We start from the raw sequence: 19,785 nt of genomic DNA on the forward strand, positions 1-19,785 counted from the left end.
AGTTATTGCTTAATAAGCAGCTGGTGTCACTTTCTTGTTTTTAATTACCATGTTCACGACTCGGGGGCTCTCTCTAAGAGCAAAGATAACCTCGTTGCTGCTTATTCTGGCTGGCTTATGGCAGGAATGACCCATCATACGCATCTGATTTTGGTATGATAACATTTGGTCACTTAATGTCATAACCATCAGATATATCAATACTACCTATGATGCTTGTTACTGCAATCATCGTTAAGTGAGGATTATTTATTATTTGAATCTTCTGACTTGTGGCTTACAAGGTAGGATAAGAAAGTCTCTTGAAATTTCAGGTAGAAATAGAATAATTTCTTTTCTTTCTTTTTTTTTTTTTCTTTTTCTTTTTTTTTTTTTTTCTTTTTTTTTTAAGTAGGCTCCACATCCAGTGCAGGGCCAAACGCACGAGCCTAAGACCAAGACCTGAGCCGAGATCAAGAGTCAGATGCTCAACCAACTGAGCCACCAAAGCGCCGCAGGAATAGAATAATTTCTAAATTCACCTCTCCCTATCTGCAGGATCAGACAATTTAAAACAGTACCTTCAAAATAATTTCAGATGTTAAGTTATGAAACTCTGAGGAACACCAGTGGAAAAATGAGAATGATAATTCTCTACTTCCTGAATTTCTGCCTAATGCTAACATCATTTTGAAGATCTTCTCTCAAAGGATATAACTATAGAACTTTGTGCAAAGTTATTTAAAATATTTAATGTAGCTTTTGATATTGTATCCAAAAGATAGGGTAGGTGACAAAAGTAAGTTTTGTGCTGTTGTGATTGTTTGGTTTTATTTGTTGTTGTTTTTTAGAATCAGGATTATCAGGATTTGGGATAAATAAAACAGCAAAAAAAAAAAAAAAAGCAGCACTCAGGGGTGGTATTACTACTAGCTGATTCACCAGTAGATGAACTTAATTTAATAAATTTACTTTCAAAATGAATTATAACCTTTTAGCTTTGTAATCAGTACCTATACTTAGCATTTATTACTATTATTTTAAGGAGAGAAACCAAGCTGATAAAAATGAGTTATCATTAAAGGACCAGAACATTTTAATCTTTAAATGCAAAGGAGTAACATCAGAAATCTGTTTTCTATACTTTTTTTTTTTTTTGCTAAAATATGATGGGGAAATGATCTAACTAGAGATGTCTACTTGAGGAATAACTCTATTTAAAAAATGCAAAATTACCCTGACAAGTGTGAAATTTGAGTGAGACCAAGGATAAGCCAGAGTTGCCTCCTTAACGGCATTTCACAAAGGTTTCAGCTTTTAAACACAAGGGAAAAAGCACAGCATCAGGCAGTCTGTTTAACTAGAACAAGGTGGTTCCATCTCCACTCAATGACAGCAATGACTAGTCTTCTAGTGTTGATGCAATCAAAAGAGCTCAAGAGGAACCAACATGGATGGGGCTGCAGACACTCTTTTTTTTAGTGATGTTTAAGCTGGTTCCGTCATCGTTAAGAAATCAGATTGCAAATGCACAAATAAGACTCCTTATTATGTGCACATATGCAACACAAAACTATAAGGATCTACACCAATAATTTAATTTTGGTTGTGTTCCAATGATAGAATGATGGGTATTTTTCTACTTTTCTCTACAAATTTTCTATAAGGACAGGAAATACTTTTATGGACATAATGAAATAAACTTTATATTTTAAGAGAAGTATGTCAGGCAATCACAATAAAAGTAACCATCATCAGTTGCTCCTGTTAACTTTCAAGTTTAGTTATTAAAAGTAGCAGGATGCTTTAAGTCATCTACTAAATGACAGTTTGGCAATCTCATTTAACATATTTTCCAAAGATAAGATGTTGATAATGATTCTAAGCATGAGCAAAATCACTTCTTTTCATCTTAATCTACTTTTCTTTGTTTAGTGCTTAAAATGTTTTAATTTTCAATTGTATTCTTAATAGAAGCAAGGTCCTGAAGTCTGACCAGTAGTAAATTATTAAAATAAAAGAGCTGCATTTTCTCTGCTTTCTAAAAAAAGATTTTTAAAAATAGTCTAATCTTAATGGATTAAGAAGCAGATTTTTTAAAAACTTGATATGGAGAAGAAAATTCAGTAAAGCAGGAAATGGTAAGCTCCAGACCCTGGATTCTAAAGTTTGGGGCTTTCCCATGTTTGTTTTCATCTTGATAGAAAAGAGAACAGCAAGAGAGGAGACAAACATCAAGACAGAATGAGAAGACTAAAGAAAGTAAACTGGAGACCCCCATCAAGCAATGAAGCTCAAGGTGACTGACCACAGAAATCAATGTGGAGATTATCGGAAAAGAATACATACAAAGGAGACAGCAGAGACAAAATTCTTAACAATCAGTTGGAATGGGTGTGACAAAGGAACGAAGTTTAAAGTGCACAGTAAAAAGCAGATTTAAACTGAAGATTTTAAGAGAAAAGTATTTAAACCCTTGGCCTTCACAGATTTAAAATTCTGATTGTCAGAGAGCAACCCTGGGGGTCTATGACATGCCATACATTTGTTTGGTCAGGGATAAGATGAAACTTGGTAGAGGCACACAGCCGAATACTCTGCCTCAGGCTGTAAATTAGGGAATAAATCTAATAGCTCGGCAACCCCATTTCAATATGGCTCTGTTAGTCACAGTTACTATTCGCTATTCATCATGTATACAGTAACTGTTATGATTTTTTTTTCTTTTCCTAAAAAATGGCCTTCAAGTGAGAGACAAAACTTCAGTGTAAGATTTGCTATGGGGATCAACTTAGGTATTAGGAGAAACAAAGGAAAAAATGTACCTCTCAAGAATCATGTAATTGAGTAGAAAGCCAAGAATATGGTTAAATACTATCATAGTCAAGAACATGAGATTTTTGAGATGATCTTGGATACATCCTTTATGAATATTAAGGGTCTAATGAAATTTGAAAGAAAAGGGCTATACATACAAATGTTTTTAAGTCATATTATTTATAATAGCTATAAACAGCGAGAGTGAAGGGGACCTAAACCATAGAGAAAATAATGAAGTAAATGAAGGCATGGGCCCATTATCCTAAATCATAGTCCCCTAGGTCCCACTGCACTTCTAAATTTAAAATTTTGGGGATTTTAGAAAGATAACTATATAAATACACACACACACATAAACGCACATACACACTATGTAACACTTCAAGGTATAATTTGAAGGTACATCCTGTAATCAAACATATTGATGTATCTGCAGTGAAATATATAAGAAATATATAAATACTCATATTTACAGAGATAAATAGAAGACAAAATATAAATAGTTTCGCGTCAATTCATGTGGATTTTGCCAAGGAATGACTTCAGGTCAGGTCAGTTTGGATGCCAAGTGAATTATGAAAAGAATTTCTGGTTTTCAGGACCTTTTATATTTTGGAATTGCACATAAAGCATTGTAAATGTGCATATCAGTTCTATGGATTACTAGAAATCAACAGAAAAAGGTAGACACGAAGAATAACATGTAAACAGATGAAAAAGTAAAAATTAGGCTAAAATGTTAGGCTAAAAAAGATGATATGTATTGAATCATACAATGTGTATCATGCAAGTACACACAGATAAGTTACACAGATAAGGCCACAGTTAAGCTACACAGACAAGGCCACAGAGTTGAGTTGTTATGGTCAGCAGATTTTGAGTATAATTTTTATAAATAATTGTTTCTTATTAAGGAATTATTTTAAACTGTAAGTAAATATTATATCCAATGGTAAATCAACATATGAAATTATAAGCAAGCACAGCCTGAATTCAAATGTATATATTAATGATCTCATTTCATTATCCACTCAACTATCCTTCCCCTAGGATTAATAATGAACTATTCAACCAGATTTCAGGCTTTCTGCTCATCAGAAAGGCCTTTCCAATAATAATGATGGCAGAGTTACTTTCTGAGCCAGTTAACTGATTTTCCTATACAAACTATGCACATACTTTGCAGAGACCATTTCCCATACCAACAAACGAATCCAGAGCCCAGGGTACCACCCACCTAAATGACATTTAAATATAATATAAATCTAAAAGATCATCATACTAACGTCTTTTTAGGGAAGGAGATCTCATCTTGCTGACAAAGAATCCTGAGGAAGCCAAATAACAACAACAATTATTATTTGCATTTCATATTTATTATCTCAATTTATCCTTATAAAAATCCCATTAGGGCAGGTTCAGCAGTTTTATTAATATTCCCATATTAGTGGGAATGTGAGGAGACTGAAACATTAAGAGTGATAAGACACGGGATGGCATTATGGCACTATAATCTTCCTGGGTTCTCCTGCCAGGAAGCTAACCAACAAAAACCTCTTAGTTTCCCCAAGACAGAGCCAGAAGATCACTGGAAGTCCTAACCTTAGGAAGGGGGCAGATGGAAAGTCAGGCAGGCCATGGACTAGGAATAGCCTAGAGAATGCTGACTTCTGTCATGGATCACAAGCTGAACAGGCAAGCCCTTGAATATGCAAGCATGGCTGTGGCAGGTGCTAGACAAAAACATGTTAACATTTCCTGCCCTGATGGAGGGACAAGCTTGGGTAGAAATAATTTTTCAGGATTCATGGTTTCAAGCAGAATAGAAATAAGCTAACTCTGTGCTTTACGTCAATCCAAAACAAATATCCTTTACATCATATACACATAGCTCAAAAAAAAAAAAAAAAAAAAAAAAAAAAAGCCCAAACCAAAGTTGTACTGCTTTCCACAATGACATAATAAACAAGTAAGAAAATGGATCTCAAAAAAAACTTTTTCATTAAAAATAAGTGGTTGAGACTAGGTCAGTAAAGTATTATAGCAACTCCCACCCCCCCAACACACACACACACACACACACACACACACACACACACAGTGATGTTTTAGTGGAGAAAATACCATTTTGCTTTTGACAGTGTTTTCACTTTAGAGATGGTAAACACACACAATTTGCTAGAAAGAAATCTGAATGGTACAAATGTTGTGGCTCCAAGTAAAGTGTCATACCTGAATAATAATTTGGGTTACAAGCTGCACTTCTTGTTGAACATGTATAAGATCGGTCCAAATTTCCTTCCCTGGAAGGTAAAATCTAAACAAAGCAAAAGATTTTTCTTAAGTCATATTTTTGACAATAAAATGGAATAAAAATCTATACTAGGAAAAATGTTTCATTAAACAAGATTGTGAGATATTTCAGAATTCAATATAACTATATTTTTACATATCATAAAGAAACTACATACGAATGAGAAAGGAAAATGCATAGACAATCTGATGAAATGAGTGAGGCTTCAAGGGGAAAAACAGGCAAAGTATCTGTTACACAAGTTAATTCAAAGGACGCTCATTAAAAGGTAAATATGCACGTAGTATACCCTGTTCTAAAAGCCAGTTGTATCATTTATGAAAGAGCATGATAAAATGCATCTGATTTTGAATCTTTGGATAACTTCATACAGAAGTTCTTTATCTGGGTGGGGCTATACTCCAGTACTAATCTGGAAATGTGTGGCTATACATTCAGTTAGCAAAAATCATTATTAGGGGCAGATGCTACAGGTATTTAGTGCCCAAGAGCAGAATGCTTAACATTCTGCTTTGCTTGAGAGAGATTCACACAGTAAAGAACTGTCTTTTCCATATTAGTAACAGCTTTCCTACTGAGAAAGATTGTTCTATTAACAATGCTCCTCAGACCATAATGCGTAAATAAACCAGCTGGAGACTTTTTTCTTTTTTAAAAAAATGTTTAAAAAAATGTTTTAATTTCCGCATAGCTAAAATATAATGTTACATTGGTTTCAGGTGCACAGCATAGTGATCCAACTTTTCTGTAGGTTATGCTATGCTCACCATAAATGTAGCTATTGTCTGACACACTATACCCCCCGTGCTGTGTGCCTTTTACTTCTGTGACTTACTCCATAACTGGAAGCCTGTTATCTCCCACTGTCCTTCATCTATTTTGTTCTACCTCCTTCCCCACAACCATCAGTTTGTTCTCTGTATTTACAGATCTAATCATTGTTATTTGTTTTTTAGATTCCATATATTAGTGAAATCGTGAGATATTTGTCTTTCGCAGTCTTAATTCACTTAGCATAATACTCTCTGAGTCTATGCCATACTGTCATAAATGGCAAGATCTCATCCTTCTTTATGGCTGCATAATATTCTACTACTTATATGTATATTACATCTTTCTTATTCATTCACCTATCAATGGACGTTTAGGCAGCTTCCGTGTTTTGGCTATTGCAAATAATGCTGCAATAAACATAGGGGTGCATAATCACATTCTGATTTAGTGTTTTCATTTTTCTTGGGTAAATACCCAGTAGGAGAATTATTGGAATATGTGATATTTCTATTTGCCAGCTGGAAAATTTTAAAACTGTAGATTCTGATTCAGTAGGTCTGGGGTGAAACCTGAGATTCTACATTTCTAACAAGCTCCCAGGGGATGCTGTTGCTGGTGGTCCTTTATAGCACAGGGAAATCTAGCACCTCTGTATACTTACATATTTCCTCCCGCTTAAAGCTCAGCAACTTTAAGACACTAGTTTAAAAGAACACTAACCTGTGTTTCAGTAATTGTAATATGCACAGGAATAATAAAAAGTTTTCTAAAAGATACTGTTCTCAAAAGACTCATACACAGCCTAGTTCTTGTCTTTAATATATCAAACAAAATTGAAAACACTAGAAATATTGATCCTAAAGAGTTTATATATGTTTATCCTTTTGAGTGTGGCATTTAAATTATATCAGATGAAAATTTTAGCCAAAGTAATTCATTAACTAAGGGAAGAAAATTATTCCTAACCTGATGGTCAGAAAATGAAAGGTGGTCCTCTGGAAAACTTGTCTGTGCCAGGAGATGGGTTTTGAATATGGAGTTGTGGTTCACTAAAGTTACTTCTCCAGCATCCATCCTCATCCTATCAGCAATATCATCTGGGGAAAGAATCCAAATTAATTCAAGTCATATAATTCCTCGATAACTACTTTCCTATGAACAAATCATTTCACCTAATAAAAATGACTCCCAAAGAACATCCCTATATTCAAATACAACCCTTCTTTTATAACCATTGGCCAGAAATCTCAAAATATCATGGTCAAAAAAGAGGCCCATGTGCAGAAATTGGCTCCTCTGGAATTTACCAAGATCACCTACCAAAAAGTTCAAAACTTGTGCAAGTATAGAAAAAGATGAACTCAGGATACCTGGGTGGTTCAGTGGTTGAGCGTCTACCTTTGACTCAGGTCATGATCCCAGGGTCCTGGGATCGAGTCTCGCATCAGCTCCCCGGGGAGAGCCTGCTTCTCACTCTGTCTCTCTCTGTGTGTCTCTCATGAATAAATAAAATCTTCAAAAAAAAAAAAAAATCCGAACTCAAAGTTTTAAAAATTTTCCCTAAAGAAACTCTGAATGTTTTAAGTGTAGAAAAAAAAATTATTATAAAAAGAGAGAAAGAAATCTCACCATTCAGAAACAATCACTGTTAACAATTATTTATTTCCTTTGTCTAACTCAAAAGGGTGCTTTAAAAATTAATCCACCTGAACTTTTTTTGTGCGTGCAAAAAATATCATTTATTCATATGGCTCTTAACAGGTATCAGCTCAATTACTATAATGCTACGGCAGAGCCTTACTTTATAACCACCTTTGAAATCTTTGTTAGTACGAAGAACTAGAACAGAACCAAATGAGAGGACAGAACTCAGTGACTTACACTGACATCAACAATTAGAGTAACAGGGAAACAAATGATCAGGGCAGAGAGAAGATAGACTAAGAAAAAGGAAGAAACAGAAAGAAGAGAGAAGACTAATGTGACTTTAAAAGAAGCAAATGGAATTATAAGAATTAACTATATAAATTGTTCAATCTATTTCTGATTGGCGACTAGTCCTGACCTTGTATTGGTCCCCTTTATAGAGATAAAGAATCATGAAGATTGGAAGATGTTGCAATCACAATTCTCAATGCTCCTAGCTAGATGACATTTACCTTCATCAAACTGTTTATCGTACAAAAGTTGGTATGACATAGTATGAAAGAACAAGGACTCTGGAACCAGACTGCTTGAGTTTAATTTCTGTTTACTGGCTCTGCCAGTACAGTTGTTTCTTAACCTCAGCTTCCTTGATGATATTAGGCACCCATGTAAGGCAGTTGTAAAAAAAAAACTAATTGAATTAATATATTTTAAGTACTCAGAACAGGGCCTGGCACATAGTAAATGTTTGCTAGTATGCATCTGGCTTTTTCAATACAATGAATGAGAAAATGTTTCCAAATGATGCTATAAACAATGTCTCAACCTAAAGAAAATTGTCTCATGTTACGTTGTTACATAATTAGATTGAGACCTCCTTTAAGATCATTATTAAGCACAAAAAAGCAAACACGGAAAATGTTAAAAAAAAAAACAAAAACCAACCCACAAACATTCTTTCGATTCAACTTAACTAATCAGAGTAACTAAAAAGATTGAATTACTACTTCATAGTCAGACTTACCCATGTCAGGTCTTTTCACATCACTGACGTTAGCAAAGATACAAAGTCCTATGAAAGAAGACAGAAAACAGAAATGTTACATACTGAAACACCTCCTTCATATAATTATAGAACAGGAAGTCACTCCCAAGTGACATTTGTGTTCTTTGTAGAGAAAACTATAAGGTGGTAAGGAGAGATGACTTGATGGGAAGAGAATAGAAACTAAAACTAGAGGAGGCGATTCCAAACATTTCTGAACCCTGAGTTATATTAAACAGCAATTATGGACTACTCCCAGAATCACAGACTATTACATCAAGGAGTTGGGAGTGCCAACCCTTTGGAGATTAATTTGCATATGCTCATAAAGTTAGTCAGGGACTGCACTGAAATTACAACCTAGAAATTCTTTGCAACCCACTGCTGTATTACCACATGCTAAACCATTTTATAAACAAGTAATAGATCTTAGGGTGATCCCATTAGACTTCTCTTCCATATGTTTTAGTCAGCAGCCAAACATAAAGCTACTGATATTCTGAGAACAATCAAGGAATACTTCTCAGTTGTACTTTTTCTCCCATCATTAATCAAATTGTTACAAACCAAAGTCCTTTTGCCTACATGAAATTATTTTTTCCTCTGATGTACCTAATCCGCCCCCGCCCCCAAAAGAAATTTAAAAACCTAACTACTTGGAACTCGGATAATAAACATACCATCGGCACATAAGCTTCTTGGCACGTCTAAGAGGAAACTAGGGATGGTAATACTCACACTTACTATAATCATAATCTTATATTTTTAAGAAGATTGAGCACTTCATCAACTTTAGTTTATCATCAACTTTATCAATACCTGTATCAGTATCAGGGCTTCAATCCACTATTGAGACCAGATAATGATAATAGGTATTCCTTATGAGCGCAATAACACACAAAGAAAGCCGGCTTGAGCTTTTCTTGGCATAGCTACAGACTAAGCAGAGTAATCATCTGATTACGAGCCTCGTTGGGGAGGATTCCCAAATAACTTAAGCCTTATATTTAGGCTTCGAGTACATTCCCAAATGCTCAACTTAAGAAAAGGCTTCTATTTGGAAATTCTCCAGGTTATTTTTTTTCCCCTTCTTCCATTTTAAATTAAGGGGGAAAAAAAATCCCATCAACCAGTAAACTAGCAGTGGCTTTTTCTCATTTCACCCCTTTAGGCTATTTCATACGTGTCCTCTCTAGCCTTTTTTCTTGATTTAAGGAGAATGCCAATTTAAAACTGTGGTGCCTAGTAGAACAGTCCCAAGTTACTTCCTTTGTATTGTTAAGATAGCTGTAGAGGGAAGGAAGCAAGAAATTAAAGAATTTTACAGACTATGTCCAGACAGGTTAAGTGATTTTCCTGGAATCACATAGATGGGGGCAAAGGAAGATAAAAATCCAGGGCACCTTAACTCCCAAGCAAATGTGTTTTCAACAAACACCACAAAACTTAGTATCCTTTAACAGATCTTCATCAAGGATTCATACGCTTTGGCAAAATGAAAGTAATTCTCTGGGGGATGGTCCTGGGGGATTCCACGCTGTTTCATAATTTTAATAATTAAAAGACTCACATTTACATTTTAATACAAATACACCCAGCTTCTTCCATGTGCTTATGTTAGTTTCTTTTTGCCACTTGCATTTACATTAGAAGTAGAGATATTTTGCTCCAAGACTCAACATGAAATGCTAGATCATGAAATGCTAGATCTGGTGACACCAAATTCCCGCGAGCCTAAGAATGTTTCCATTTTAAGAAAAGTATCCTAATAACGGTTCCTGGTTTGCACTGGTCATTAATTTACTGAAAGAATATAAGCTGTTACAGGTATTCAGGTGAAGTCAAGTTAATGGCTGAACACAAAATATTAGGAAATCTGAAAGAGAGAGAGAGAGAGAGAGAGAGAAAGAGAGAAAAGATGGCCAAGTCCTGACAGTATCAGAATGTAACAGGTATAGCAAAATATGTATAATCTTACAGGCGAAGAAGTGGTTATAAAAGAGAATGTTTACAGTTACGATGGCTAGTTACTAGAAAGTATACAGACTGAGGAGAGGCAATTGGCTTTATCCAGGACCAAATGTGGTTAGAATAATTTATGATACGAGAAGGGCGTGGAAGTGATCTCAACTCTGTGTGTATGATACAGTTTGCAGCATATCATCGTGTGTCCGGGTCTCTCCTATTTGTGTCTATAATCTCCCCCACTTAGACTAACGCCTTAACACTCAAGCCCCTTAAAACACTAAGCATTCCACCCCTCCAGGACACGGACATTCCGTGTGCGCCAGTTACACGCGAGGCACTAGGCACACGAAGATGAGTCAAGAACCGGTCCCTGCTGCTGCTGCTGCTGCTGCTGCTGCAAACACTCACTGTGTCCCGGGGGGAGGGGGAAAGGGGGAAACTGGATCCATCAACAGATCACTCCTAGCAAGAAAAGTAAAGCTGGTGCAGCTGGCAGGAGGCGTGGGAGTCCCGTAAAGGAGAGGAAGAGACTTTTCAAAGCAGTAGTCAGAGGGTTACATCACCTTAGCCCTAAGTGGGAGAACCTGTTTTTTAATCCATTCTGCTCCCTCCAGATTTAACTCCGCTGACGGGTGACATAGAAGACCATGTTTGCAGGCGGGATAATCAATGGGAATTGGGCAAAAAAAAAAAAAAAAGAAGAATGAGACTTCCCAAGATTAAAAAAAAAGGGGGGGGGGAATGAGGCTTCAATGGGGGGGGGAATGGGACTGGGGAGGGGAGGCGGGGGTGGGGGGCGGGGAGAGAAGGGATCTCTAAGTTGGAAGATCTCTAAGTTGGAAGGGACCGTGCTGAAGAGAGATGCTCGAGGCTTCCCGGGGACTGTAATTTCAAAGGCAGGGGAACCTGTCCTCCAGCAGGAGCGCTCAGCACGAGTCATCCCTGCACAGGACGAAGATTTAGGAGCCGATGGGATCCTACTGCACGCGCGCCATCCAATTAGAACAAAGGCCCTCAGCCAAATAGGTGGGCAGCCTGGGGAAAGAAGGCTCCATGACAAACTTCACGGGCACCCCCACCCCCACCCCACCCCCACCCAAGTGTGCCCAGCGTGGGATGAAACGGCCTTAATAATAAAGGCTGACTCCAAAGTGATAAAGGAGCTTAAGTCCTTGCACACAAGATAGGGAAAATACTGCAGAGGCACCGATAAACAGAAATCACCAAGCTCAAGACAAGCCGGGCACCTGTCCAGGAGGGATCGCGCTGGGGGTTCACCGAGACGGAGAGACGGTTCGGGGGCAATTACCCGGAGGCGATGAGCCAGGTAAGCGGACCGCGGCGGGCACCGGGGTGCGCATAGCCCGTGTCTGCGGTGGCGACACTAAGCGGTCATCCCACCTCGGGGGAGGACACCGCCGAGTAAGAGAGTTGCAGGAACGTTTACGCGAGACGCACAAGTAGTCGAGAGAAGGGCCACCGAGGTCTCGAGGGAGGCGGGAGGGGAAGCAGGTGTCCGGGAGAGCGGAGCTTCCCGCCGCGCAGCGCGCCCCCCCCCCCCCGCGACACGAGCCCCGGCCCGGGCGGGGGCGCCCCCGGATCCCGCCCGGCCTTTCTCCCCGGCACGGCGCCCCGGGATGCGGGGCCCGAGGTCACGGCGCCGAGGAGGGCGGGAGCGGGGAGTCGGGCCTCTCCCCGGCCCAGGAGAAAGGGGCCTTGAGGGAACGGCCTCGGGAAGCCGACTTAACGGCCGCCCGCCGGAGCGCGGCCCGGGGCGCGCGGGGGGGAGGGGAGGGGGTCCCAGGGGGCGGGGCGGAGGAAAGAGCGCCGGCCCCACAGCCCCCCCCGCTTCCGCCCGGCCCGGCCCAGCCCGCTGGGCCCGGCCCGGCGCTGCCTCCCGGCCCAGGCTCCCTCCATCCTCACCCCTCCCCCAGCTTCCCGCCGCCACTCACCGAACCGGAACCGGCTGCTATGCGAAGGGGTTTCCGGCCGGGCGCGGAACGCAAAACCCGGGAACCGCCGCGAACCGGAACAGCCTCCACAGCACCGGAAGAGCCGCCCGGTGGCTGCAGCTGCGGCGGCGGCGGCGGCGGCGGAGGGGGCGGGGGAGGGGAAAGGGGGGGAGGGGGCGGGAGGTCAAAGAGCAGAGTGGAGGACCCGGGGAACGCCTGCGCAGTGCGGCCAGGCCCGAGCAGCGCCCAAGGCTGAAGGCAGAGTTCCCCTGTTCCCCTTTCAGTTTGGGGGTTTTTCTCCTTCCCGTCCCGTTCCCGTTCCCGTTCCCGGGGTTACTATTAGTGCAGCCGTCGTCCTTCGCTCTTCTCTGTTCCCTCGAGCCCCTGGCGCGCCGTCTTCTGGTTCCGCTGGGCGAGTTCTGCGTTCGCTCCGGTTTCCATGGCAGCTTTCCGCCGTGGCCCGCCCGCGGTCGGCGGGAACGTGCGGCCCCCGGGACGGACGCAGACCTGAGAGCCGGAGCGAGCGCGGCATCGGGCTTCACGGAGACTCGCGCAGCGGTGGTGCTTACAGTAGCTGTGGGAAGCGGGCGAGGCGAGCCGTTTCGGGGAGGGGCACGTCCTCTCCCACGGCCGCGAAGGGCACGGCAAATGTGGGACGACGAAACAAGTTTCCTAACTTGCAGTCCTGGACGCTTTTACGTCACGTTATGCTCGAATGGCCATTGGGAAAAAGGAAAAAGGGGGGAAAAAAGGCAGCATATTTTTTTTTTTTTTTAGGATTAGCTTAGGTCAGGCTCCGGAAACACGGAGAACTTGGCAGGACTCGGAGGGAGTTCGAAACCTGGGCAGAGGTGTGAGGGGAGCTCCGGCAGGGTCCGCCGGAGACGCGGGTGTCGGTCACCCTGTGAAGGACTGAATGGCCCAGGCGGTGGCCCTCTGGCTGAGGTGGCTGAGGTGACTGACGTGTAGTCCGTGAGATTTTATTTATGGATTTACTCATGAGAGTCACACACAGAGAGTGAGAGAGAGAGAGAGGCAGAGCCGCAGGCAGAGGGAGAAGCAGGCTCCCCACGGGGAGCCCGACGTGGGCCTCGATCCCGGGTCTCCAAGGTCACGCCCTGGGCTCAAGGCGGCGCTAATCCGCTGAGCCACCCGGGCTGCCCCCACCCCCAGCCCTGCTTTTAAAAAGGAAATAATGGGGAGAAATATGTTGGTTCATTCAGACTTTTTACCAAGTCCTTCAGCTTGGCCTCTTGACCCTAGAATCTAGGAGTCTTGGAGAAATGCTTCTAAAAAAAAAATTTTTTTTTTATTCCTTTATTCGAGAGAGGCAGAGGACAGAAGCAGGCTCCCTGCAGGGAGCCCAATGTGGGACTCGATCCCGGGTCTCCAGGGTCGCAGCCTGGGCCGAAGGGAGGCGCTAAACCGCTGGGCCATCCGGGCATCCCAGAGAAACACTTAGGAAACCTCCCGGGTCTGAGCGCAGCCTTAGAGCAGGGGAGCCTCTGGGGGAGGGGCCCCACCTCTTACCTAGATGCTCACTGAATCCAGGAGCTCTTGCCCTGTCAAATGCATAAAAGTATGTTATTTGTACCACTTCCTGTGCTGATATTTTATGTGGTCATGTCCCAAGGCCTTCAGGACGGGGCAGTACCTGGCCCATGACCGTTTTGTCCCAACTCCATCGTTCCACAGATCTGTTCATATGGATTAAACTGCATCTCTATTTCTAGGAGAAATACAGCCATGAGTAAAGAGGAATTTCATCTGAAATTTTTCATGTGTGTGATTCAGTCCCGCGGGTTAGTCAGGACTCCTCAGAGCACAGGTACCATGGTCTCCTGATCACACTCCAAGGACAATGGGTTCTCTTGCAGGGAGTTTCAAGGCAAGATGAGACACTTACTGGTCTAAATGTAGGTGTTAGGGGCCAATTGACTTTATCCGTTCCATCTCCACTGTAGTAAAATATTTACCTCTGAGTCATGTCTCTTCCTCATACGGGTATCAGGCGAGATTTTGGTCTGATCTGTGGGAGTAGGCCCAGGCAGGTAAGAAGGATGGACCTGGGAGTTGAGGAAGAACAGGATTTATAGCATGTGAGCGGGTAGTTGACTTCTCTGTCTTTTGTGGGCCCGTCTGTCAAGAGTCCTTGTTACAACTGTAATCGACACTCTAAGACCTTTAACCTAGTGTCCCAAGAAAAATGGCTTTCTATTCCACCACATGCTCAGAGTAGCTAGTTGCACGTTCTGCTTTTCTCTCATTTATGTCAAAGGAATAGAACCTTTTTTTAAGGTAAGATAGTTATTGAGAGGGGTCATCGCTTCTCTAATTTTTCAATGGATTATGGGGGGAAAAGGCCCTGAACAGCTGAGAGTTACAGAGGAAATGAAAGAGAATAAGTCACACTCTCTTCCCTGAGTCCCACCTTGAGGGTGACCTAGAAATATTGCTTCTCAGCTGGGGGAGCTTCAACTTCCAGCATGCTCATACAAAAGCCACCACCTGAGACAGACGACTTGAAGCCTCTACATGCTGTGGATGATCCAACCACCATGGAAGGCATACCTATTTTGAAAAATGGTGAGGCATGTGGTTAAACAAGGGGGTGGGAAAAGGTGGAAAATGAAGTTTATGCATACATTATAAATTAGGATACAACTACCAAATTTGAAATATGAATTAAAACACAGAGGAGAAAATTTGTGTGTGGGGGGGGAGGATGAGGGAGACAGAGAGAGAGTAGGAGATCATCTGGGAAACTATAGAAAGAGGGACAGTGCTTTCTATGAAAAACAGCTCAATTTAATCAGTAGCCATTCAGTTGGCTTTCTCATGCCTATAAGGCACTAATCTAGTTTATCCTATTACCAGCAAACTTGATGTATAAAAATATGAAACTCAAAAAATGGATTACACAAAGGAGTTATACTACAAAGTGATTCCAAATATTGTAAAATATACTCACCTTAGGAATCCATTTAATAACAAATTTCTCCTGTATGTTTCAAATAGTGTTTAACTTGTAAACAATTTGTATGGAACGTTGGAAACATCTCCCCGTTTCCTCTCAACTGAAATACATCTGTGTTGGAGTCCGTTCATTGCAAACATTTCTTGAGTTCCCACTGTTGTGCCCAATAACATGCTAGAAATGATAGAGACATTGTAAAAATTACATTAAAGAACATAACCTTGTCATTTTTCTAATAGTTGCCAGTTTGAAAATGTCTTACTGAGTCCCAACTGCTCATATTTGAGGAAGAAATTCAAGTCGAAAGTAGTCTTCCTCAAGATGCAAACCAATTCATTGGTGTCATCAGTCTCAGTACCTGTGAAATTTATAGCAATCCTTATTCAATCATTTTTTCAAGCAGTTACCATTCAGTCATCGCACTTCAATAGCAGTACATCTCCTCTACGATAGTACATGACAAGATGAGCTAGACACTTTCCCTTTCCCCCAGGGGCCTGTGATCAGAAGGTGATAACATAAGACAGGGGGGATAGCTTTCGTTCAAAGTGTTGAATTTCAAAAGAGGATGCCATGGAGAGGTAGGAAAGGGAGAGAGCAGCTGACCACCCCTTAGGCAGAGTTCACTCTGGCAGGGTACCATCGCAAAGTCCTAAGCTTCGTGATGCACAAACTATAGCTTAATTTAGTCTCATTTTAGTGAACCTAGAGTTAATCATGCTCACAAGAAAATGGTTTATACACAAGAATACCAACTTAGTAAGATATTGGAGCAATATATATCTGTATATGACAATTGTGTGTAGTCGGTGTCCCTTTAATCACACTTGCTTTGCCCATCCATAAATAGCTGCTAGGTACAAGAAATAAGCCCAGCTTGTGCCCCTGTCCCACAGTTCCTTGGATTTGAATAGATTATTTCTTATTTGCCCTATCTTCCCTGCCTTTCCCATTCTCGTGTTGCTCTATACCTAATACTCACCTCAGAACTCCTTAGCTCTGATCTATCTGGTGCCTCTTCTGTGGTTTGAATTCAACAGTATCCCACAAACAAAATTCTGATGTTAACTTCTGCCTTTAAACACTGAGGACTCAGGTAGGAGTTACAGTGAACCCTTCTAGCTTTCCCACTAGAGATGGAGAATCAAATGTCTTCCCAATTAGTCCCATTGGGACCTCTGTTCCTCCTTTTCTGCCTTTCTCCCTGCCTGCCTCCCTCCTCTCCTGTCTTCCCTCTTCCCTTCCTCCTTTTCTTTCTTCCTCTCTACCTCCCTCCTTACTCCTTCCAAGAAAAGTGGTTGAGCACATACTGTGTCAGGCACTGTAGTTGGCACTAGGAATAGAGCAGCAAACAAGTACATTGCTTACTGTCATCAAGTTTATAGCCCTGTGGGAGTAAGATGGCAATCAGATCATCACACACAGATCATTAGAATGATGCTAGTAGAGTGAAAATAATATCACATAATCAGAGTATAAAAACAGGGTAAGTAAGCAGACGTGAAAAGTTGGAAAAACCATTTCTAAGGAAGACCTGAAAAAGGAGTATGTATCAGCCAGGAAAAGGGGAAAGAAGAGCTTTTTGGGAAAAGGGGCAGTAGGATCTGAATTGAGAAAGAGTTTGGGGATGCCTAGGTGGCTCAGCAATTGAGCACCTGCCTTTGGCTCAGAGTGTGATCCCCGAGTCCCGGGATCAAGTCCTACACCGGGCTCCCTGCAGGGAGCCTGCTCTTGCTCAGCTTGTGTCTCTACCTCTCTCTCTCTGTCTTTCATGAATAAATAAATAAAATCTTTAAAAAAGAGAGAGAGAAGGAGTTTGGCTCATTGGAGGAGCAGAGAAGGCCAGTACAACTTGAGTAAGAGAAGAGTAGCTGGGGAGTGAACTATAAAGATAGTGTAAGAGCCAAATCATGCTGTGCCTTCTAGGTCTTACCATTCCTGAGCTGTGAGAACTCACTGAAGAGTGACAGGATCTGGCTCCTGGGTTGAGGATGACTTGGCAAGAGAGGTTATGTGCTCTGACGGGATTGGAAAATGCCACTGCCTGGCTCTTCTCCACCCAGAGCATGAGTGAGAAAGTCATGCCATCAAACAGCATGGTTGGCAGGGTGAGCCCAGAGCTACCGATGCCACAGTACCCCAAACCCCTAGCCTGTGTCCCTCTGCTGCTATCAGCCTGAAGAATCCATAGGCAGTCCACATGAGGCTGTGTGTGGACAAGCTGACCTCTAATCCTGATGGAAAATGGAACACATTTTATTTCTAATTTCACACTTGGTGGAGAAGCAGCTGCTGTTATTATCTTCTCAGACTCCCTGTCCCTTAGAATAGACCAGCTCTGCTTGTACTGTGATGAGGCAGGCCCCACAGTGTGTGCATTTGTGGATGTTTCTGGCCTATGGAGGATCAGTTCCCAACCCAAGGAAGCCATTTGGTCCTGGCCTGGGAGTGTGTCACCTAAGCCCCTAACCTTTGCGGTTAGAATTCCAGGAGAGCCCAGAGCGTGAGACAATGACATCCAGCACAAAGGCTCAGGGACAGCAATAGCTCTGTGGGTCAGGCTCTGATCCAGCGGATCCAACCTCCTGCTAGGCCCAGAGCTTCTACCTCCGTACACACCTCTCTTAACCACTAATGGACAACTGGCCTTGGCAATCCAGGAATCCTGAGAGGACTACTTATCATGCTGCAAATGGGGGAGTGCACCAAGATAGTAGTGTTATACCCATCTGCCCCCTGTGTTACCACTTCTCCCTGGAAGCATAAGACCTTACTACCATATTTCATACTTCATTTGGGCGATCTGTTACTAGCATTGCCCGATTCTGAGGACCATTCTGTTCCTTTGACAGTAGGACTGTCAAAACCACTCATATCCTGGTTTATGCAGACCAGGATGCGATGTTTCTCCAACACTGTGAATGCAACTGATACATGGAGGTGATCGCTCCCCATAGCCCAGGTTTCTTCCAAGCCAATGTACTTGTTTTCTGCATCAGAAACAAGATTCTCCATATATAGATGCCATGTTATAAGTGACCCAAGACCTGTTCTGTTGTTGAAGGAAAATCAATGGGAGTTCTGCCTCTGTAAAGATTGTCTTAATCTCAACCTAGTTGCCATTCAACATTGATCTGATCCCAACCTTTCAGGACTAGCTCCAGAGAATTTGATTTTTCATGGACCTGAAACTCTCAGGGCTCTTCAAATGTCAACTGAATTGGGAAGATCATTGAGTAAGAAAATAGACTTTCAGGTGCTCTTCTTTCAGTCAAATATGCAAGGATACCAGTAAACTTCCGGAACACTTTTTTCATCTTCCATTGATATTAATCTCTATTAAGAGATAATCTTATGCATCCCCTTTGGGCACCCTACTCTGTGTTGGTCCTCTATCAAATTGCCTCTCAGTCAATCCAGGGAAATGTATTTTTTTTATTCTTATTTTTTAAAGATTTTATTTATTCATGAGAGACAGAGAGAGGCAGAGACACAGACAGAGGGGGAGCAGGCTCCATGCAGGAAGCCCGATGTGGGACTCGATCCCGGGATTCCAGGATCACGCGCTGGGCCAAAGACAGGCACCTTCTAAATACTTGTCTGTACTCTGAAGATCAATATAGAGAATATATCTTTTATTGTTTGGTACCAGGGTATGACATATAAGGTGAGATATTATTTGGCTTTTCTCTGTGCATATTGGCTTTTCCTGACATGCTGAAAACAGGAAGACCATCACCAGATAGTACAAGATAGAAGAAATAGTGGATTTTTAAAAAATATTTTATTTATTAATGAGAGACACGGAGAGGGAGAGAGAGAAGGAGAGAGAAAGAGAGAGAGAGAGAGGCAGAGACACAGGCAGAGGGAGAAGCAGCTCCATGCAGGGAGACCGACGTAGGACTCGATCCCAGGTCTCCAAGGATCAGGCCCTGGGCTGAAGGTGGTGCTAAACCACTGAGCCACCCAGGCTGCCCAAAATGGTGGATTTTAACCACATGGCCTTCTCAGTCCAGCTGACCTTCTTCTTTTGGGTTCAGTCACAAGAAATTGGTACATTATAATTGTTAATTGGAGTACTGGTTTCTTCAATTATATCGCAGGTCCAGTGAAATAACTAAACCCTTGTTAGTCCCTCTAGATTTTATTTTATTTTATTTTATTTTATTTTATTTTATTATTTATTTTTTAAGATTTTATTTATTCATGAGAGAGAGAGAGAGACACAAGCAGAGGGAGAAGCAGGCTCCATGGAGGGAGCCTGATGTGGGACTCGATCCCGGGTCTCCAGGATCAGGCCCTGGGCTGC

General features: G+C 41.9%; 2 protein-coding genes across 5 annotated transcripts in view; one reads left to right on the forward strand and one right to left on the reverse strand.

Moving 5' to 3' along the window:
* Window positions 1-13,136, reverse strand: part of SENP1 (SUMO specific peptidase 1) — a 52,139-nt gene extending 39,003 nt beyond the window's left edge. Inside the window, exons 1-4 of one of the 4 annotated variants that reach the window (XM_055318880.1) lie at window positions 12,837-13,136; window positions 8,559-8,606; window positions 6,854-6,984; window positions 5,032-5,116 (exon numbers count right to left, since the gene is read on the reverse strand). In XM_055318880.1, coding sequence (XP_055174855.1) covers window positions 5,032-5,116; window positions 6,854-6,984; window positions 8,559-8,562 — 220 coding nt within the window. In that variant the 5' untranslated portion in view covers window positions 8,563-8,606; window positions 12,837-13,136. The other 3 variants (XM_055318878.1, XM_055318877.1, XM_055318879.1) reach the window with 3 other exon arrangements.
* Window positions 11,646-19,785, forward strand: part of PFKM (phosphofructokinase, muscle) — a 42,990-nt gene continuing 34,850 nt past the window's right edge. The window contains exon 1 of the mRNA XM_055318874.1: window positions 11,646-11,874. The gene's annotated coding sequence lies outside the window, so the exon portion shown is untranslated. The remainder of the gene's footprint in view (window positions 11,875-19,785) is intronic.

This window comes from Nyctereutes procyonoides, unplaced genomic scaffold (assembly GCF_905146905.1).
Source record: "Nyctereutes procyonoides isolate TBG_1078 unplaced genomic scaffold, NYPRO_anot_genome, whole genome shotgun sequence".
Lineage (NCBI taxonomy): Eukaryota > Metazoa > Chordata > Mammalia > Carnivora > Canidae > Nyctereutes > Nyctereutes procyonoides.